At 41.2% G+C, this 23,345-nt stretch overlaps 1 protein-coding gene across 4 annotated transcripts; it reads left to right on the top strand.

The window, feature by feature from the left end:
• The first annotated feature begins 265 nt into the window (after positions 1-265).
• Positions 266-12,219, top strand: pnck (pregnancy up-regulated nonubiquitous CaM kinase). 4 transcript variants are annotated; one of them, XM_061258545.1, is made up of 13 exons: positions 266-383; positions 753-831; positions 2,266-2,363; positions 3,744-3,875; positions 4,146-4,220; positions 4,866-5,004; positions 5,519-5,642; positions 5,745-5,820; positions 6,414-6,526; positions 7,029-7,107; positions 9,834-9,921; positions 10,368-10,534; positions 10,614-12,219. In XM_061258545.1, the coding sequence occupies exons 3-13, from the start codon at positions 2,287-2,289 to the stop codon at positions 10,750-10,752; spliced, it is 1,209 nt and encodes a 402-aa protein (XP_061114529.1). In that variant the 5' UTR covers positions 266-383; positions 753-831; positions 2,266-2,286; the 3' UTR covers positions 10,753-12,219. The 4 variants fall into 4 exon arrangements, with proteins under 4 accessions (XP_061114529.1, XP_061114528.1, XP_061114530.1 ...); XM_061258544.1 differs by lacking the exon at positions 266-383 and having other exon boundaries at positions 453-831; XM_061258546.1 differs by lacking the exon at positions 266-383 and having other exon boundaries at positions 453-831; positions 10,454-10,534.
• The last annotated feature ends 11,126 nt before the right edge of the window (positions 12,220-23,345 follow it).

Raw genomic sequence — 23,345 nt, forward strand, 5'->3', positions numbered from 1 at the left:
TAGGTAATGCATTCCATTGAATTTTCAATGCATTTTTCTTCACCCCAGACACGACTCCAAACCTGGAACTGGGAGCCTCGGATCTATCCAAACCAAATAAAGCAATTTCATACAGTATTACATCTGTCAAAGCTGTCTGGCTCCGTCTAATGGTATTGCTTGTATGATTTACAGACAACAGCATTTAACGGATTTGAAGGATAGTTTGAGGTTTTAATAAGACTACGAGTGTAAACGTCAGCCCTGTCACATTTAGCACCACTTAATTGCGCCATTGCGTGTCATTGACTCACTATAGAATGGATGATCAACGGATGATTATGCTGAATGACCTTACAGTCGTTACAAGGGATGGCAAAGCCACGGAATCAGAAGCTTGAGCAGTGAGTCAGACAGTTTCCATGGATCTCTCTCTCCACCTTTCCACCTCTATTCTCTCTTTGCCTCTCTCTATCCCTCTCGCTCTCTCTTCTCTCCCCCCTCACTCTCTCTCCCTCGCTCTCTTCTTTCTATTCTCTCCCTCTTTTCTCTCTCACTCTCTTTCCCTCTCTCTTCGCTCTCTCTCTCCCTTTGTCTTCTCTTCTCCCTCTCCCTCTCTTTCCTCCTCTCTTCTCTTCTGTCTCTCTCTTTCTCTCTCCCTCTCTCAAAAGTCTGCTTGGTGTCTTCATGTGTGGGCGGGCAAGGTTGCTTCTGAAAAGGAATGTGATTTTCAATTAAAGGACAGGTGTGTGTGTGTGTGTGTGTGTCTGAAGGGATGGGCAGTGGTGGTGGTAGAAAAGCTAAAGACAACTGACAGCAGGAAGAGAAAGCAAGCATTGCTACAATCAACAGGTAAACATTTTGATTCATCACAGTGCAGAAGTAAAAATTCTTTGTGGCTTTTTTAAGGCCATTGTGTTCAGGGACATGTAGGCTCTAGTGTACAGATTTTGTCAATTCATTTTCTTCCATTTTGTCACTACTTGAGATTAACTTAATTTACTTAATAAATTTAAGTGTCGTTATATGTATTTTGAATGTTAGGATAATCAGGTACAAAGCATCCTAAACAGGGAACCCTCTGTTTATTCTGTAGCATTGTGGTCCGTAGTCAGGAAAAACTCACTATTCCATGCACAGAATGCATGGATAAATGCTGATTGCTGTAGGTGTGGTGTATTGTGTTTTGCCATTTAGTTTATCATCGTAAGCTATCTCTCTAGGATTAAGGCTGTGTGTTTTTTAGTCTGTTTCACTCATTTTTTGTCAGGCGGGGGGTGGGGACATTTGTGATAGACCCATCAAACTTTACCCACATCACCTGAGAACCAGAGGGTGAAATCCTGATGTAGGTTTTGAACAAATGCAAGTCATGACTATGCCTCTAAGACATGGCTGCTAGCGAGGCAGTACTGTATTTCACATCGCACCATCTTTGTCAAATGTCACACTTCTGCACACAATGAGACAAGGCAAGGAGTTCTGCCTGGTTACCCACACAGGCATACAAGGCAACACGCAGATGTTATAAATGCAAGATCCTCATACAAAAGGTCTGGACCATGAGAACAATGCACTGGCATTGGAACATGACAAGAATTGCATACATAAAATACACTGCTAAATAGAGGAATAAAAGCAGGTCTTTTTTATTTTTATGGATTCACGCATCTATTATCCTGACTGTCCTGACACACTGTAATCAGCAGAGCCAATATAAATGTTTAGTGTAAAATTCTGAATTCATGTGACTTGACAGATAATCAGGCAATGAGAAAGCAAGTTTTGGGATTAGAGTCTTTTCTGTATATGTTGCGCATCACACAAATCATACACATCATGCATTGCACATTTCAGCACAGTGCATTCTGTTTCATTGGTCTTACATTTTGTATTTGTTCACGATTTCTGAGAGTTGCTCTCATTGTAGATACAAATAAGCGGTTATGACATTGCGATCATGAAACAAATGATCATGAAAAAAATGTATCAAAATTCAACTAAATGTCATTAAAATTAGCCAGGTATTAGCTTCCCTTCTTAATGGTGAGAATCTGAAGGTGCACATTTTCTAGATTTTTCTCTACTCCACAACTCCCATGTGGATGTTTTTATACATAGTCCCCCTAATTGTTTGATTACAAATTTCAATTATGGAGTAACTACTGAGCCAAGTCAAGAAAGAAAAAAAAAGGTATGTCAGTCCCAAACATTATGGAGCTCACTGCAGAAATTCAGAGCCCCACGGGCGGTTCAAAAGCACAGTTCCTCTGTTCCTGCTTTCAGATTCTCTGCCCGAGGTGGAAGATGCCTTTCATTAAGGAGTCTGGGAAGAAAGCGAAGGATATTTCAGCGGTGTACGAGCTGAAGGAGAAACTTGGAGAGTGAGTCAGTCTAAATATATACCTGTCCCTGGAGTCCAGCATTATGAGCAATGCTGAAGGTTTGTTTACAGCTGTGGCCATACTTCACGGCACAGCATACACAGGGTGCTGTGTGCTGACACAATATTAGCTACAATACAGCCGCCTGTGTTTTCATGGGTGGAGTGTAAATGCAGCCCTGAGGTGGTGTGTGTAATACGGTCTTATTGGCCATTGGACCACAGTTTAGAGCACAGTGTGCAGAGGCACACCCAGCTTTTGATTGGTGCACCCAAAATTGATGGTTCCACACCCCATCCCCCCCATCCCCCCCAGGGCAAGATTGCAGCCTATCCCTCCATTCTGGTCTGTGACTAATCTTACCCCCTCAACCAGCCCCCCCCCCCCCCCCCCAATCCACCCTACTCCACTCCACACCCAACCCTGGCCTTGCAGTTTTCCCTGGTACACCCATTATTGGAATGTTGGCACAACTATTGGTCAAGAGGATCACATGATAATGAGTCAGCCCTGTATCAGTCATCATTCCATCTGCGCAGCGTTTGTGGGCAACTGCAGCTGGCGAAGCTCACAGTCAAAGCTCTGGGGGTTTTATCAGGACAGACACCATTTTAACACAGAGAGTACTGTTAAAAACATGACATGTTGACCCCGATGACAACTAATGAATGCTTTAATGTGATACAGTTTCTTTCTTGTGACATTCATAGCCACTGCCTGTGGCCTGTCAAAAATAAATCACAAAAACAAGTATGCTCTAAAATTCTGTTTGAATGAACAGCAGTATGCTCACTGTGAATAATATTTGTTTTGCATCATGAATCCTGATACAGAATATTTCATTCATTTCTAATTTTGTATGACCAGTCCATGGGTGGAGATTAACGGGGAGCTGGGGGGGTATTGCCTGCCCCCCCCCAGCACCAATCTGAACCCCCCCCCCCCCCACGCTTAAACATTAAACTCCACCTACAAACCACTCCAACGGTATTTAACAGTGCATGTGTTGTGCACAGGAAGGTGGTCATTCTGTGTAAAAACGTGGCATTGTAACATTACATTACATTAATGGCATTTGGCAGACGCTCTTATCCAGAGCGACATACAGTTGATTTCAGACTAAGCAGGAGACAATCCTCCCCTGGTGCGACCCAAGGTTAAGGGCCTTGCTCAAGGGCCCAACGGCTGTGGGGATCAAACCACTAACCTTGTGGTTCCCAGTCATATACCTTAACCACTACGCTACAGGCTGCCTGTACAATATGAAAGTGTCACCATAGCAGTAAATTAATGCACCCTTGTATCTGATGTGATTGGTTGAAATGATGAATGTGTTTCACAGGCTCCTTCTCATTGGCTGTAATGTTTACTGTGTTGCAGAGGCTCTTTCTCAGAGGTGCGGGTGGCTCAGCATCGACGCTCTCTGAGGCTTGTAGCTGTAAAGTGTATCCACAAGAGGGCGCTGAAGGGAAGAGAAGCTCTGCTGGAGAACGAAATCGCTGTGCTTCGCAAGTCAGTCCTGTTTTTCTCATTTTGTTGAAATATACAATACTGCAATCAGGGGTCTAATGAGTGTGGTCAATAACCTTTTCTAAGTTCTAGGAAAAAGGTTTGTCACATTGTCAAGGTGTAATTTGACAATGGGGCATTTAGGGAAAGTATACATTCTTTCATAATGTTGCAATGGATTCATTCTATTCAATAGGACCTGTTGCCTTAAATTTGGATTGTGTACATTTTCTATTTTTACCAAATGACAGTCTTAACTCCACTTTCCTGCAGGATCCATCATGAGAACATAGTCTCACTCGAGGAAACCTTTGAAACACCAACAAAGCTTTATCTGGTGATGACTCTGTGAGTGGAACCTGACGATTTTGCTACGAGCATAATGTTAAGAAATACAATAAATGTGATTGTATATTACTTTATATTTTAATATATTCCTTTTTTTTCATATTAACATTTATTTTCAGAAAAAATACCGGTCTTGTGTCCTGTGCTGTTTTTCCTATTTCTTCCACGTATTTTTTCATTGTATTGCGTGTTGTTTTTGAGTGTAATGATTATTTGAAAATAATAAAAATATTAAAATTAAAATAAACATTACAAAATAAATAAATCAAGAACTCATATTCATATACAGTCATATCTTCTGAAACAAGCCCTGTGCTGAGTGAAGTTAAATGTGGGAAAGTTTTCCGGGCAGGTAGTGGTAGTGGGCTTGTCAAAGCCGGAATTCTATTTCAGAATTTGTTTAATTAATGTTATTTTAATCCAAAACACAACCGAAGCTTTATATTCCTGGGTGATTCTACTGCGGCATGGATGTTAATTTGTCAGTATGTGCACGTATTCAGGACTGTGGGCATGTAAACATTGAAAAGTGAATGGAAAAAAAGTTTAGATTAAACCACCGTGTGTTTATAAATGTTGAAATAACTGTTTTCGCTGGCAAAAACACATTGCCCCCCGAGCTGACTGTTTGTTCTGCTGCACCAGGCTGACTGGCGGGGAGCTCTTGGAGCGGATTTTGGAGAGAGGGAACTACACAGAGAAGGATGCCAGTCGCGTGATCCAACAGGTCCTGGAGGCGGTCAGATACCTTCACCAGCTGGGCGTGGTACACAGGGACCTGAAGGTGCTGTACTCCTGTCCATGTGCCACACAGGCTAGAGGGCTGGCCTGTCCGTCCATCAGCCCATCCATCCATCCATCTATCCATCCACCTATCTATCCATCCATCCATCCATCCATCCATCCATCCATTTTTCAACCTTCTCATTCCTAGATAGGGTTGTGGGGGAGCTGTAGCCTATCCCAGCATGCATTGGGAGAGAATATACCTTGAATCACAGGGCACACACAGTCATGCCTACAGGCAATTTAGAGTCTGCAATTAGTCTAACCTGCGTGCCTTTGGACTGCGGGAGGAAACCAGAGAGCCCAGTGGAAGCCCCCAGAGCACACAGAACAGCTCACAGTCAGGATTCAAACTCAGTGCCTTCTTGCTGTGAGTTAACAGTGCTATCGTCCATTGTGGACTACTGCATTCCACAGAAATGCCCTTGAGATTACATTGGCTGTGTGCAGATGGCTGTGTGCTTCAAATATAATGCTATAAAGCACTCACACAAGTCCGTATTTCCCCTCAGCCTGAGAACTTGCTCTATGAAAGTCCTCTAGAAGACTCCAAGATCGTCATCAGTGACTTTGGCCTGTCCAAAATGGAGGAACAAGGAGTTTTGACCACGGCCTGTGGGACGCCTGCTTATGTGGGTGAGTAGGGGCCTATGATTGTGGTTTCATTAAATATATGACCCTTCACACACCATTTTGGCCTTTCCATTGACCACCCGTGTCTTTTCAACATCTCTGTAGCTCCAGAGCTTCTTCAGCAGATGACCTATGGTAGAGAGGTGGACCTGTGGGCTTTAGGGGTCATCTCCTATATACTGTAAGAGTCCTGCAGCTGTCCAGCCTGGCATCCAACAGTCCACATCGGAGAGCAGGGCTGTGTATAGACTTTTCCTGGGGCATATCTGAGCAGAACTGAGCGGTGGTGGGGGGTTAGAGGGCAGTTTGCTGATTGTTATTTTGCTCAGGGGGTGGGGGGGCATTGCACAGAGGGATAGAAAAAACTCTGGGGCACTTGCATTTTACAATAAGAATAAATAAATGTAAAAATAAACATAAAATGGTTGCAACCAAAAGGACAGGGCCTCAAGCCACACTTGGGCCCAACTTCTGCACGTGCCTGTTGAAGACCCTAACCCTACCTAGACTTCCACGGTCTCATGTCTGCATAATTTACCAGAGGTAGGGTCTAATTCCTGCATGATTTACCAGAGGTAGGGCCTAACTCCTCCATGTTTTACCAGAGGTAAGGCTTAACTCCTGCATGTTTGCCTGTTTTACCAGAGGTAAAGCCTAACTCCTGCATGTTTTACCAGGAGATAGGGTCTAACTCCTGCATGTTTTACCAGAGGTAGGGACTAACTAAGCAAGTGTAACTGCTGAGCTTCAGCTGAACTCTGCTAACCTCTCCAGGCTCTGCGGCTACCCGCCATTTTACCATGACAACGACACCCAGCTCTACCGGCAGATCATAAAGGCAGAATACGAGTTTGATTCGCCTTACTGGGACTACATCTCCGAATCAGGTACTCGCTTTAATCATTTTATAATCATTCAATTCAAATCATTCAATTCAATTCAATTCAATTTTTATGAATCAAGTGAAAGCAGAGAAATGATCTTAATATTACATTTACATTTAAATTCACGAAAACCTTTATTAATGGGGTCGCTAGTTTGAAACATGAAGAGGGTAAACCACCTAAAAACTGTCGGAGTAAGAATAACTGGACTGATTTGAGAAATACAACATGTGATATTTCATAACTTCACCCTTTTGCCAAGAAATAGCCAGAGGGAGTCATGACTGCCAGCTAAAAATATATATTGTTACATATTATACCCTTTTGCTGGATGTCATATTACTATTTTTGTATATCCTGAGGGAATATTGCAGTCAGGAGCTCATGTGATTTAGTGACAATATCCATATCCTTTTTAAATGTAACATTGAATTCTTAGAGTACTAAAGCAGTAAAATAATTTCCTGTCCCCTCAGTTTGTGCCTTCTGTTTGTTTTATGTTCAGCCAAAGATTTTATATCGCATTTACTGCAAAAAGAGCCAGAGACCCGATACAACTGTGAACAGGCCCTACAACATTCTTGGTAAATTTCATTTTCTACTCTCTGTTTGTGCCTACTCTACTCTGGACTGCTCATACCTGCACTCTGAACATGTTTCAAAACAGACTTAAATTCAACATAAAAGAGCATATAAACCATAAACAAATTAATTTGTCAAATGGAGGAATGGGATATCACTCTGGATGTATTTCGAATAAAATTATTTCCTGTCTGGCGATCTATTTTGAATAAAATTATTTCCTGTCAAATAGTAATACAAGTTCTCCAAAAGAAACAATTTTTCTAAAGCACATTTTGCTGGATTATTTGCACATTTATTTAAAAAGAAAACTGAAATAAATTCCCAAATACAAATAGGATTATGGAAGATTTGGCATTTCTGCCAAACAAAAGAAATAACTGGTAATTTTCTTTAGATTTATTTGTTTGTTTAGTTAGAAACCCATTTGCTCAGCTAAATCGTTTTTTCCTGGGTTCAACATATGCAGAAGCTGAACTAAAACATGTCCCTGCTAACAGAAGAAAGCTTGTTTCTGTTTTCTGTAGCTGGCCCTGTTCTGAAGCAGCATGTTGTTCAATAACAGAACAGTCAGATGACATCTGAGAGATGACATTTTTATATTACTAAAAAAACTGTTCAATAAAGCTGTTACTGTACAGCACAGCTACTTTACATTCTCTTCACACTGAAATGTGTTGGAAAACATTTGCATTTCCAAGGTATTTATTTCTGTTTTAGTTTTCTTCATTTCAGTGTTAAAAAACACTGAACACTTTTCAGACAGGCAAAGAGTTTAGTTGTCAGATGTGGGGAATGACGTCTAGTCTTCTACTCCACAGGACCGAAACATGAAATCTGCCACCCAGCATGACAGGTGGGATAGCTACAGTGTCTACAATTAATGACGGGGGAAATTAATCATGGTTAATTATCTAGATTGTACGACATCAATCAAGGACTGAAAATTTGCCTTGCATCAAAAGCTACAGTGAGTTAGAGCAGACTATAATTTGTAAGCCTATATCTAAGCCATGGGAAATTGTCCCCTTGCATTAAGCACATTTACAGAAATAATTAATAACACACATATTTCACAACTCTCCTTCATCAGAGCTGCCTGGACGGCATTAAGGGAACATGAACATGAACCTTTGCTCAGCCAGGGGAATTCAGCGCCGATTGATTGTACCCCTGAAATGCACTGTTAACTGTAAAGTTCGACTACGATAGCTTATTGGAGAAAACTAGGCACATTATCTCCATCTCTAGCTGAAGAACGTGTGGCATGAATGACTAGAGCCTAAAGGCTGTGGGCTAGTCTCTGGTAAGAAAGGAGACTTTCACTCAGGATTGTAAACACGCATGCTTTGGATCTATTATCTCAGCCTTTCCCATTTAACACGGTCCTCGGTGTTGGTGCATGAAAAAGTAAACGTGTCAATTTATTCCGATGTTTAAACACCTCCTTACCAACGCACAGTATTTTGCAACACAAATAAACCATTCCATACGGCACATCTCTAGATTATGACCCGGATTTAATGTGAAATAAAATAATGCCTATGCTACAGAGATGTACTCTATCATTTCAAAATTACTCAAAGCCATTTTAGATTGGCAGCCCACTAAACAACTGCAATGCTGATTGATCAGAATATAAATTGTGTATGAGAGCAACATGACCTCCAGAACTCAATAAAATATAATTATTGCTGTAGAAATAATTAATGCATAATAAATCTGTACTCTATCATTATCACCAAACCCCATTGGATCAGGAAGGAATCTGAATACTAGTTAATTTTATGTAAGAAAATATTCAAACAAATGCCTCAACATACAAAAAACAAATGCCTCTTTAGAACATCAAGCTATTGGGAGTTTCCTTTTCTTCCTTTCCCTTCATAATTTACATATTTTCTTTTGAACAGCAAATAACAAAATGAATGGTGTGGAGAGGAGGAGGGGTTAACTTTAAACTTTAAATTAAACAAATAAAATATACTGCAGGGCTAGAGACTCATTTAGGCATGCAGTGTACAGACCGGCAATCCCTAGCCAAGTCTATGTCTGCTACTCGCCCTTGAGCAGGTCATATGCACAGGTGCGTCTTTAAATATAACACCTTGGAAATAGCTGAGATTCCCAATTCTCTTACAGCCTATCCTCCAAAGATTTGACAAGGCAACAAAAATCGCAGCCAAAAAGTCCCAAAAGACCAGAGTTCTAAGCTTAAAATACAACTGCTGACATGAAAATGAAACCGGATATGCCATTTCCTGCCTCTTTTATTGCCAACAGGAAGGGCGTCGCCGCCCCTTCATTGGACTAGAAAAAATTGACCACAGCTGCTCGCAATGACCAATTAACTACCAGTTTCCCAGACACTGACCAACAGCTGATCCACATAGCCCTACATGATCAACAGCTGATCCACATAGCCCTACACTGATCAACAGCTGATCCACATAGCCCTACACTGATCAACAGCTGATCCACGTAGTTCTATAATCAAGAGTCAAAGGAATCTCGAACTGAGTTAATCACAAAATCAAGATTACGAAATCAAGAAGAAATAATCAAATTAAGCAAAAGATGCACTGAAGGAAACTAACAAGTGGCATAGGATAGGTGACTGATAGACATTGATATCTTAGTATTTATTTTCTTTGGTTCTTTATGCAAAAAATAGTTTTAATACAATTTTTGCAATGTTAATAATATGAATATGTTTTTGTGCTGACAGGATCTCAGGTGGGGAAGCGCTAGAGAAGAACATTCATGACTCAGTCAGTGAGCAGATCCAGAAGAACTTTGCCAAGAGCCAGTGGAAGGTGAGAGGAGTGCTCTGGGGAGTGGAGGAGAGATGAGGGAACAACACTAACAGCCTCACAACTCGGATTGAACCCAATTGAACACATACTCTGTACACATCCAAGCCCTTATGCCGGCCAGGGTTCAAATTACACTATGGCTTTTGGGGGGCCTGTGAGATCATGGACCAGGAGAGGGTGGAGGGGTCGTGGGCCAGGAGGGGGATTGGTCATTCTCATTTCTTTTGGGGGTGAGGGGTGGGGGGCTCAGGTCTCTTTTGAGGGTCGGCTGAGCTCCCTCTTGTTCCCCCTGAAACTCTGATGCTAAACACGATGTCGTGTATGGTCACGATGTACAACATACGCCTCCCATAAGTTACACTACCTAGCGCAACACATAAAGAACATATTTTCAGAAATAAACAAAGTGACGCACAGCATTCCTTCTCGATGTCATGCACCTCTAGCCTTTACAGAGCACGTCTCCAGCGACACTCGTCCTAAGTGCTGTGCCAGGTAGTATACATTACGGGAGGCGCGTGTTCCCTTTCAGAGAGCCTTCAACGCCACCGTGGTGGTACGCCACCTCAGTAAGAGGGCCCAGGACGCCGGGGAGGAGGTGGAGACAGAGGAGGTGAGGTTTCTCTTATCAAAATCAGTCTGTCTGCTAAAGAAGAACAGGAGAGTAAACACCACTCGCTTTTTTCCCCCAGGAGAAACCTGCTAAATCAGCTGCTTAGACCAAGAGAGTCAGAGCGACAGTCTGGTGTCCTGATGTTATCTGCTGATGTGCTGCATGCAAGCTCAATTATGTCCGTCAAACGCCTCTTGCACAGTGAATACATCTATTGAGTCTTATGACAAGAAGACCAAGACATGCCCTTTAATGGACTGGCAAACGCTGCAAACAGCTGTATTTGAATAATGCATTTTACTTAGTGGAACAGGAAAAGAAAATGGCTGGAAATGGCTGGTATTGGTGCCTGGTGTGTCTGGTGTGGTGTGTTCTCACAATGAGTTAGCTTGTATATGTTCTTCGGGGACCAGTATCAATATCATCCTAATCATCACAGGATCACAGCTTCTAGTTTTGAAATACCCGATTTTGAGATTTTTTGAAATGAAAGGTTTTGAAATACTGGGCTCTGATTATTCCAGTGGTAGCCAACCCTATTCCTGGCGACCTAACATCCTGTAGGTTTTCATTTCAGCCCTAATTTGGCACACCTGACTCTACTAATTAGCAGCTGAATGAGACCTCTAGCTGTTGAATGACGTGTGGTTGGTTAGGGTTGGAGTGAAAACCTGCAGGACAGTGGATAGACCGAAATAGACCGACTGACCTGCAGTTTCCTAAAATATAATCATTCCCTGAGCATTGACTTACTGCATTAAGTGTGATAAATGTGCAGTTTCTCCAAGTTTCACTTTTATGAAGGAAATATTATGATGGCTCAATACTCATCATCATTAAACAAATCATGATTAATCACTACTATGGATTATACATGAGTATGATGTTGATTCTTGAATATCATAATTTCATATCTGTTATATACACTCAGTGACCACTTTATTCGGTAGAACTGTGCACCAGCTGCTTGTTAATGCAAATATTTAATCAGCTAATCATGTAGCAGCAACTAAATGCATAAAAGCATGCACATGTAGTCAATAGGTTCAGCTGTTTTTCAGACAAAATGCCAGAATGGGGAATAAATGTTATCTAAGTGAATTTGACCGTGGAATGATAGTGATAGCCAGACAGGGTGGTTTGAATAACTCAGAAACTGCTGATCTCCTGGGATTTTCATGCAAAATAATCTCTTGAGTTTGCAGAGAATGGTGTGAAAAGCAAAAACATTCAGTTCAAAAAACATTAACCAATCAGTGACTTGAATGAACCCAGAACACCCCAAAAACCAGCAGACACTACGGCCCTCCAGGACTGGAGTTTGACACCTGTGCTCTTAATGGATAGGCTACAGCAGCAGAAGAACAATAAGTCTAAAAAAGAAGTCTAATAAATACCTAATGAAGTGCTCACTGACTGTATAACAATTAGAAATAATGTATGTATTTATGTCAGACCTGGGTCAAAAAATTTTTTTCGGTGATTGATTGATCACGCCTGGTGCAATTGAGCCAGGCTTTGTAGTTTCTGAGAGTATTTCATAGGTTCCAATACCCCAGTAAAATGTGGAAAAATGTTTGAATCCAAAACAATTACGTATAACCCTGGTCTGAATGATGTATTTGTTTGTCATTCACAATGCCTCTTTGTGCATATGAAGTACATATAAAAACCCACTGCATCCACTTTTGTGTCTTGTGTTGGTGACTTTCAACCGTTTGGTCAGCTGTACACAAATCACTCATACCCATTTCAGAACGTGTATTGTATTTCTGAATCTGCATGAAATGTGCTATGCCTAAGACCTAAATAGTTGCAGTGTTTGTGTTAAACTGATAAAGCAGAAACTTTAGAAAATAACCTTTACCAGCTCTCAAATGTGTTGCAGGGAATAAAACTATGCTGACCAATAGAGTGTGTGAATATCAGCACTTTTTTGTAATTATCCAAGTACCGATTACTGTAGATCTGTTTCATAGGTATAATGACCCATGCTTAATACATCACGCACAAGTGAGAAAATGAATCTAAAAATAATTGCATACATTGGAAATCCCTGCCATTTTCCATGCAAGCAATTATGCCATAGTAATCTAATGATGATTTCCAGGGACAGAATTAATGCTTCCGCTTTATCAGAGAGAAGTAAATACTTTGCGTTGCAGTTTGGTTTGCATGAGCTCTTGTTTTTAATTGGTAGCGGTGGTTGAGCAGAAACATTTCAGCTAAAGTATGGATAATCTATGATGGCTGTCCTCAACATCCTTTCAAGGAATGATGTCCTCTACACACCTGGGTCACTATGGGCCAACAAGCATCACAGGCAAATCCTACAAAAGTCTATTTTTTTCCCCACCAGGTCACCCCGGCCACACACTTTGCTGAATTCCATTGAATTCTGTCTGCTTTGCCTGAAAGAATGATGAAGAAAAACCCCGGTATTTATCACACAGGGAAAATGCAGTTCCCCACAGAATAGAACTGAACTACTTAAGGATTGGGATTATACACGTGTTAAACAGAAGACAAGTTCTCCACCAACCAAAAGCCAGACCGAGGTTCACTCTCGTTTTCCCATGAGCTTCATGGTGACACTTTTGTGATGAATACTTTCTTCGGTCTAGTGCTGGCTGGGGTACGCTGGCTCTCCAGTGCAGCCGGGTGCAGCACGGTCAGCCATTTTGTTGAAAGTGTGGACTGCCTGTGCATTTTTATTCCTGTTGCAGGAGGTAACCTTAGTATCTGCCATCACAGACAAACATAAAAAACAAGATTAATGGACAGTAAAAAATATTTGAAATGACATAGTCATAGTCAATATTTCATTCAAAATACTGCATCTTTCTGCAAGCTCTATGGATGTCTTATATTTTAGAACAATACTTCAAAGTATTGGTCTAAAATATAAGTTAAAAAAAAGTATTGGTCTAAAATATTTTAAAGTATTTTTTCTACATTAAAAAGTTACATATAGCACCTCTAAATAAATACATAGTGAAAAGGCCTTCATATTCACATGACTGGCTAACTCTGTAATCCTGCTTTGTGGAACAGGCCCCTGGTCTTTACTCAGTGCAGTTATCTGGCTAACTCTGTAATCCTGCTTTGTGGAACAGGCCCCTGGTCTTTACTCAGTGCAGTTATCTGGCTAACTCAGTAATTCTGCTTTGAGGAACAGGCCCCAGGTCCTGTGCAGACTCCACAAGATTTGGTGTAGTAATGAGGACTTCTCAGTTACTTCACAAATATAGTAAACTACAGTACCTGTGCAGTGATTGAAATGATTTTGGGCAATTACGACACATTATTAAGCGACCAAAATGGCACCAGCATCAATCTATTAACCTACAAGGGCTGCGATCCAGGGCAACAGAGCATTGTGCAGGCAATACTGCAAAGCATAAATAGACCACATGCTCTTCAGTTAATTTACAAATAAGTATTGACATTTCCAGCAGACCTGGTACTGGATTTCCAATTCCAATTCAATTTTGTTGTGAAATTATTTTTAACCCACTTCTGAAGTCAGTCTATTGGATTACACCATATACAGCCCCTCTTATTTGCTTTGACTGATATGTACTTCAGGTAGTTAACAAAAAGTGGAAAATGTTCCGTAAAATTCTGTATTGATCTTATCTTTGATCTTGAGCAGATGTTCACCTGTGTTTGTTTGTGTAAGAATTGATAAAATATATGGAAATTACGAAGAAAAACACAAGTGTCCACTACTGCAGGGCAGGGTTTGTCTTCCTCCACTCCAGATTACTTTTGGAACTTTCCTGTAGTTCCTGTTTATTACCAGCAGAGGGAACAGAACTCCATCACTAGACAATCTAATGTAATAAATACTAAGATTTTATGACAGTTCATCGCTAAGGTCCATATAATTTTTGCATCACACTTATTTATTTAGTCTTGTTTCATTTTATGTCATAATATGCCCCATAAACAGCAGTAATTATTGTCATTAACATTGTCATTTCAGCATGTTTCAAAGTGTGTTGTAGTTCAAGGTGTTGTAGTAAAAAGTCCCTCTCGGATGTTGTTTCCACATGTCTTTTTAAAAATGTGCTTAAGATCAAGAGGCTACAGATGAATTAATTAAACAATATAGGCCAAGATGTTCAAATAAAATGCTGTCATATTAAATATCGGCTTACACAAGCGTGACAGTCAACAGGAACCATAATAATATTGAAAATAGAGGACATAATTACGTTTCCCTGAACGAAAATGGACAGAATGCACAGGCCCCTTTGGGCACTAGAGCTGTCTGGCCCTACGGTAAGCTAAGTAGACAGGTTCTTGAAAGCTTTAGTGTGTTAGAGCGAGCCATACTAAAGAGTCCTGCTTACCTCTGATGACATAGTGGCTACAACATGTGTCAAATGCAGAATGGCTGCTAATATAGATATAAAACGTTTTTTGACAGGGTAGCACCTGGAAAAATATCAAATACATGCAGCACGTACTTTTAAAAGCACTTGTGCCTTATTATTTTGAAAGTGGTTTTCTTGGCCAGCCAGCAGTGACATTTAGAAATAAAACTGTTCTTACCACTTTATCACCCCGAGAAACCCTGGTAAAGATACACTCAAGCGGAAGCCATTTTGTATCAACTGCAATTATATATTTATCAATTTTATATTAAAGGTGACAGCCATGGGCACTTATCTTTGTTGTCAAGTTGTTCTAAGGCAAAGAGACAAAGGTAGAGCCCTGATTGGGCGGCGCAGATGTCTGGCTGACCAATGACTGAGTAGCCTTCCGAAAGATTATTTGAAATGTGCACATGCTTCCTTTGGCGGGACACAGCTAATGCAGTGAATAAATAACGAATGCTGTGGAGGTTTTTTAATCACCCAACCAGGGATCGATGGGGATCTGAGATGGCAGTTCTCTAGGAGTACAGTGTGACCTGGATTACAACTAACTACGCCAAGCTTGTGCTGTCTGGTTTTAGCGGCTCAGCTGTTCATTTGGGAGACTGTGTCCATGTGTGTGCAGGCACATATGTGTGTGTGTGTGTGTGTGTCTGTATGTGTGTGCGCGCACGGTAGTTTATGCACTCTCTTTTCCCCAGCAGCAGAACCGTGTTTCTTGCTTGGCTCCTTTCCACAACGCAATCTGCTTCCCATCTGGTGTAACTCATTTTAATTAAGTCAGTGATTATTAAGAAAAAAAAATTACAGAGGTGTAATTATTGAAATTTCCTAACTTAAGCTACTTGATGCACGCTGACAACGGCCATTACGGCTCTGAGGTAAGCTGCTTCCTCTCAACTGCTGTGTCTCTCTGACTGGTTTTCTGTTGAAAGGACAAATTGATCTAACTATGCAGATCTGCGTCCTCATCACAGTAAAGTGTTCAGTGTAAAATAAACTCTTAGAGAGTAGTACATATGGGCTCTATTGGACTCACATGTGCTCTGGCAGAATTGAATTAACACTGGCCATTTTACTGTGCGCTCGACACAGTTCACTCGAGCACTAGCTTCCAGTGGAAAGTTTGCAGGATCTGCTGAAACGCATTTCTTATAGACGTGCTCCATAAGCGGTTTCACCCAGAGCAGCTCCTTAAATGATAACATCTGGGATGAACATAGTGAAACTGCATTAACCGTTTAAGGTATATTATTAAAATGCTCTTAACTAAACAATCTAATCCAGGCTTGTTGTAACAGTCACTACTGGACCCAAGAATTTGAATTTAGAAAAAAACTACTCTTCAAAGGTTTAAGAGGTTCATAAACCTGAAAGGGGGCTTCCCAGTCCTCACTACAGGTTTCCTGCATGCTCTTTAGTTATTCGTCATCGCCAGTTAATTAAATATAGGGGTTGTTTGACCTGTAGGTAGTGTCTGACCATCAGTACTAATAACCAGAGCCTCACTCTGAATTATGTGTGGACCAAACCTGGATCAAATATGGGATTGTTTTGGATTCATGGATTTGGATCATTTTCTACGCTGTTCTGAGATTTTCTGCTGTATTGGAACCTCTGAAGTTTCTTGAAAACCCTGCCTTCTGGCCCTCTTGGTTGGCTCAATTGCACCACGTAAGATCAGCACAAAAAAGTATGTGAATCCAAATAAATGATGTATTTGACCCAGGTCTGAGGTGAACATAACCCACACTATGATGCCTCACGCTATGCAAATCGTAAGAAAACAACTGGTGACTTTTACTCCCAAAACCAGCCATGACATGGTATAAAACATTAATGTCTCTCCTCGAATTACTCATGTTTTAGCCTGACGTTTCCCTCGTCTTTCATAAAACAGAGCAACAACAACAAACAAAAGGAGAGCCATGTTCCAGGAGCTTTAGGCAACACAAACACGTGGCTTTCATCCATCTGATATTACCCTTACATTTACAACCTCTCCTTTTCTGCAGTTGACATGCAGAAAATCTATTTCAGGCTGAGAGGAATATTCGTCATCTTTCTTTTCTTTTTTATTCTTGCTGTAGCCTGTTTACACCTTCTCTCTAAAAGCTCTTGATTTTGAGAGATGATTTAGCTCACTGCTTTCCCCTTGTAAATAAACTAGTTTATCCCCTAATGAAGTATGACGTGGAGATTAAGAAAAAGTAGCTGACAAGTAACTAACACAGGAAACATTTCTGGGTGGACTGGAGTACAGAACCGAAAGGTGAAACATATGGGCTTGAAAAACAATTCACACAAAAACAGCCATGCACCTGACCATAGATCAGAGTTCCCCAACCCTGGTCCTGGAGAGCAACTAGGTCTGCTGGTTTTTGTTTTCACCTTAAAATCAGCACCCTGTTGAGACCCAGGTAACCAGGTGAGGTGAGTTAACTGTGTAATCATCTGCTCGAATTGATTAAGTGCAGAGTAACAGCGGACCCAGTAGCTCTCCAGGACCAGGGTTGGTGACCTCTGTTATGGATAGAGCTATGTACTAGGACAACCTGGTATATCACAAAGCAGGATTACGGAGTTAGCTGGATAAGTTCACAGAGTAAACCCCAGAACAGTCCATGCTCCAGTTTTGGAAGGGTTCTGGTTTTTGCTTGGTAGCTAGCTAATTCAGTAATCCTGCTTTGTGATATACCGCATGTTCTCTTTCAATCTTGTATTTTACTGAGACATTCCCTGATGGGAATGACCATGCTCCAGTTCTTTTGACCCATATGCATTCATTTGCAGATTGCATGAAGTCTCTAGACCACATAAAGGCACACCCCTGTCACACTCACATCTCGTGACAAGGTGCAGCAATGTACCCTCACTGTTTCTCTGAATGCATTTCTAAATCTAGAAACATATGCCTCTAAACTTTAGTGGGCTCATGAGGCTGATAGTGAGCAGTGAGAGGAATATCAAGTTATGTCATCATACATCACAGAGTTTATATGGTGCCAAACGATTTATTAGTAAGGTCAACACAACCAACATAAACTACCTTGGACCTAGCTGTTGCATGTGATACAACAATAGCCATCGATATTACACTATAGACTATAACATTTAGTGTGTGGAGTACCCAGGCCCTGAGTGGTGGATATACTACACTCTGGAAACCAAAGTGAGGTTTGAAAAGATGGAGGCGAGTGTTGGATGTGTGGCCATGTAAGGCAGGAACTGCCAAAGGACTATTTGTGAGAGGAGCTTGTACAGGGGTATAAAATTTACGGAGGGTAGGAAGAATACATCTCTTTTCGCTTCCTGGCAGGAGAGCATCACGGCCCTGAATGAGATGTGAGCTGTGATACACAGCCAAACAAGGGAGACAAGAAGGGGCAACACATGTTCCAGCAACATGAGGCAACATTTTCCAAATGAGCTCAAGTGGGTTGCTGGCACGTGGAGGCAGGCCAGCCAAAGGAGATTTGCAGAAGTGTAAGTGAGATACTGAGATAGGTGGATCAAGTCTGTGTTCAGGGACTGGTGGACACACTGCAAAAAAAAAGTATTTGTGTTGTAATTAATTAGTGCTTAACAAGAGACATTTTCCTTCCCAAAGCTTGAAATGAGTCAAACTATCTCATCTCATTGCAAACGCTTTCACATTTTTTGGTTGGCAAATATAAGACTAAAATGGTAGTTAAGACTAACTTATTTTGTGGTTTTTGCAGTGCATATTATGTTGTTAAGGAATGACGTATGGTTGAATCATTTTTATTTACAGCGATGCCCTGTTAACCCCTTAGGTATCACCACCTTTTCTTAGCAGAAGCTTGGAAATAACATGCCCAAAATTAAATGGTTATTGAACTCTGACTCTGAATTTTGACTATAGGCACAATCCTGGTGTCTTCTGAAAGGTAAAACTTGTGGGTTTGTTTTGCAAGAGTCATATTGAAACAAAGTTACAGAAGCTCAAACACATTGGAATTGGAAGCTTTTTTCTCACTGAAAAGATTGTTTTGTTTGTGAGGGAATACAGATGCTAGTGGTTGTGCCTGGTGGGTTTAACACAATGGAGCACCAGCCACAATGCTGGAAAAATCCCCTTTCAAATTTGATGAAAATATAACCAAAAATGAGCATTCTGCATTTCTTTTTCTAAGCAATGTCTAGACAGGCTTCCAAAATGGCCATTTGGAGACTTCAAAAATACACATGGTAACTAATCATATTATGGGTCTTGTGTGGTGTAACTATCAGGGGTGAGCGAGTACAGCATTATTCGTATCTTTATCCATTTCTGTTCAACCAATGAAATTATCTGTATTCACACTCATACTTTGAAGTGGGTGTGACGTAACCCGGACATGGACGTGAACATGGAGTGATGTCATTTAAACAGTCCCCCATAGTACATTGCAGTTTGCAAACATTGTATTGTTAGGTACATTGTAAGTGAGTGAGATTGCATTACATTAATGGCATTTGGCAGACACTCTTATCCAGAGCGACGTACAGTTGATTAGACTAAGCAGGAGACAATCCTCCCCTGGAGCAATGCAGGGTTAGGGCCTTGCCCAACGGCTATGCGGATCATTACTGTGGCTACTGGGATTAGAACCACCGACCTTGCAGGTCCCAGTGATGTACCTTAACCACTACACTATAGGCCGCCCCATGGATGGAGGGAGAGAATTCAGGGACGTGCCATCTCATCAACTTCCTCTCCAACCACAAAACCAAGTGAGAGCATTTCACAAAGTGGGTTTACTGAGTTAGTTGGATAACTGCACTGAGTAAAACCCGGAACTGTTCATTTCAACTGTTCAATTCAACTGTTCACCCGGATTCTTATTTTAATCCATGTTCCAGACTCAGTAAAATACCCCCCCAGTTATGTTTAAGAAAGTTTGTGAAGAAAAAAAAATAAAGAGAAAAAGACCAGGTAAAAGTTTGAAAGACTGAAATGTCAAAGGTGGCTTTCTTTTGAAAGAAATGTAGAAAAAAAAAAAGTCATTTTAAAAATAAAATTAATCTTTAAAAGCACAGCAGAGTGCTGGCTGGGTTAACTCATACCATTGTTACCAAGGAAACAGGCCATACTTAGCCTACTTCCTTTTCAATAAACCCCTGGAGTGGGGAAAAAAGAAAAAAAATAACATGAAAAGAAAAAGCTCACCTCTAAATAATTTTGCTACCACATCTTGTAATTAAATACATTTTTTCTGCATGTAATCAATTGTGCTTTAATATGTATGATTGTTGTCTTGTGTAATGTTTTACACATATTGTGTTATAAAACTGTAACATATTGCATGTTAAATCATACTTTTTGAATGTTTGCATTTATTGTCACATAATAAAACTAATGTTTTTTTCACATATAAAACTCTAGTTTATCCACTTTTTAAAGACCAGACCTCCCTCTCTAGACCTCTCACTCTCCAAATTGTAGTCCTACAGTCCATGGGGCCTTACTGCGAATTGGAAGGCAGCACTCCAAGAAACAAACAGGATCACCAAACCATGAATTAGTACATTCAGGATGCTTGTGCTCAAGAGAATGGATTGACAAAAACTGATGACATTGAACAACATGAACACATTCTATGACTTTCTGTGAATTCAGCACTGCGGAATATATTTTTTTACAGCAGAAATGAACAGGTCAAGTTGAATGTGTTCCGACCAAGATGAACTTTTGGAAAAAATAATCAATTGCCAATATATAATGCAGACGGTCTTACTGGGCAGTTCAGCTGTGCTCTCCATCCCACTGTGAAAGCTCTGGCCAGACTCTTCTTCCTCTTTATCAGCTGCTCACAGCACCCTCTGTTTGGCAAATCTTTGCCGGTTCAAATTGGGGGTAATGTCTTCCTTTTTGTGTGTGAGGCAGATCCAATCGCATGGATAAAGTGATTATGGAAATCCTACGATGGTGTAAAAATCAGCTTTTACAGACTTGGGGGGGTTCAATATTGAGTCACACTGGGGAGGGGAGGGGGTGGGGGGATGGGGGTTATAGGATATTGTGTTGGTAAGACAGGGTTGGTCTTTATTGATAAAGAGCTTTGTGAACACAGACCGTTTTCCTATAGAAACAATCCGGTGCAGTATTTGGGGCGACCCATGGGGATCAGCAGCGGGAATGATTCACACTGCTTTCTTGCCAATATTGGTCATGTTTGTCCGATTCCCGAGCTTGCTTCCATCAGTGTCAGCACTGCTGCTCCTCCTCGCAATCAACTCCAGCCACAAATCTGTACAGAATCATGCCACAAGAATATTTCACCGACAGGTCGATGAGCAATGCTGAAAATATCAAACAAAATGCAATTAAGTAACTTAAATAAACAACAAACAAATAAACAGAAGCTAATTTGAAAAGGGTAGACTGCAGTAGCCTATTCACACTCTCCTTGCCTTGCCTGGCGGTTCCTCTTTTGGGAAAAGGCTGCTTTGAAGAATCACTCTTCAGCTTGGAACGCATTGTTCAGTGATGACAGATATGGAAAATAAATCTCTTAAACACTGCACACACATTCCCTAAATGTGAGTGATAGCCCTGATGTGGATACGCACGGCTGTATATATAGACGAGGTTTGGAACGGCTAAGCCGGTTTATGTTTCAAACATGCCGCATCACTCTAAGTGAGTCAGTTAGCTTTAGCTGCCCATTAGCACTGCATATTTCAGCTTCCTCATTGCCCTCCAGTCCTTGGCTCTGTTTGACTGAGCAAATGCAAAAACAACTTTAATGTGCGATGTGATGTGAATGCTAGCAGATGTGAATGGGAGATGTCCGTGGAGCCTGGTGTGTCGTGCCCAAAACAGCTCAGTTTTGATGGAACGTCAAACCAGGCTCTGCCACACGGCAGTCATACTGCATGGATCGAAATGAACAACAGAGACAAAGATAAATTAATAATACAGAAAAAAATAGAAAAACAAACTGACGCCCCCCCCCCCCCCCCCCCCACACTGCGTCAGTCTACCCCAGATAAATCTAATAAGGAACATAATAAGGAATATTACTTGGAAATACACATGTTCTTTATTCAGACATCCACAAAGAGCGTTCGCGTGTTTAAAATAAAGAGATTAAGAGAATGGTAGTCTGAGATGGATGAGTCTGAATGAGCCAGCTGAAGATGGGATCGTGTTCTGGCGAAAATGCGTCACCACTCGGATGAACCGTGACCTATTCAAAGGAATAATTTGCAAAGATCTGTCACGTCTTGATGAGAGTGCTAAGCACATTAATTAAAGACTGTCATTTCTTTCCTTAGTTATAAAAAGGCAGAAGAGAAAGAGAGAGAGGGAGAGAGAGACAGAATGAGTGAGAGAATGAGAGGGAGAGAGTCAAACAGGGGATTTGCCATAGCCAGGGATTAGATGAAGGGAAGCCTTTGATGGTTTCAATTATTACTGAGAGTTTATGAACGAAAAGAGGGGGGGACATCAAAGAGCACAGGCGATTAACTATCCCCCAAATTCGAGGGGGGCACAAGCTAATCTTTAAGGTGACACCAAACATCTCTCTGGCACATGATTCCAGAGCCGGGCTTGTCCAGGCTGAGCTGGAGGGTTAATTAACTGGGAAACCCTCAATCCTGTCTGCCGGGATCAGGAATAATGGTGCAGGAGCACAATCCGCACTCCTGCCTTTCCCCGTCCTGTAGCACTACGGACCGAGCACGTGGTTACACAACATGGCTGCAGTGTGTGGGGAGGAGGGGTGGCTCTGCCATTCAGAGGCTGCCATGGGAGCCCACTGGGGTGCTGCTTCATATTTTATGTATTTTCCATTATTATTCCACTATTATTTTTCTCTTTGTAAAAGATGAGATGAGATGATATATTATGACCTACTGCTCTCTTAGGGGGAAATAGTCAATACAGTTTATGCAGATACAATGGATATACCTCACACCTATGGTAATCGTGAATTGGAATTATTTAGAAATATTCCAAAAATGTATTTGAAAAATAATATTTAAAAGCTGAATAGAGTGTATTTGACTTATTGGGGAGAGTGGGCAGTGTCACTGTATGTTTGACCTCCTTCACCGGACTGGCCACTTGGCACTAATAGATAGCAGTTGATTAGATGAAGCAGGGGACTACCCCCCCCCGGAGCAATGCAGGGTTAAGGGCCTTGCTCAAGGGCCCAACAGCTGTGGGGATCTTATTGTGGCTACACCGAAGCTTGAACCACCAAATCTCCAGGTCCCAGTCATTCGCTACAGGCTGTCCCATGTTGAAAATACCTTTAAAATATATATTTAAAAATGCACTTGACACACCTTTTTACATATGAAATTGAAATGTATAAATACTGCACTGTGTGTGAGTGTAACAACAATGGATGCATGACAAATGGCTACTGTCCCAATAGCATGTGTGCCGTTTATGAAATTGAGTTTATTAG

This window comes from Conger conger, chromosome 10 (assembly GCF_963514075.1).
Source record: "Conger conger chromosome 10, fConCon1.1, whole genome shotgun sequence".
NCBI classification, from domain to species: Eukaryota; Metazoa; Chordata; class Actinopteri; order Anguilliformes; family Congridae; genus Conger; species Conger conger.

Bases quoted from the DNA above. Each gene is read 5' to 3' on its own strand.
- pnck (XM_061258545.1), top strand. From the start codon at position 2,287: ATGCCTTTCATTAAGGAGTCTGGGAAGAAAGCGAAGGATATTTCAGCG. The intron at 5,005-5,518 runs GTGCTGTACTCC...ATTTCCCCTCAG, and splicing joins TGGTACACAGGGACCTGAAG to CCTGAGAACTTGCTCTATGA. The intron at 5,821-6,413 runs GTAAGAGTCCTG...TAACCTCTCCAG, and splicing joins GGGGTCATCTCCTATATACT to GCTCTGCGGCTACCCGCCAT.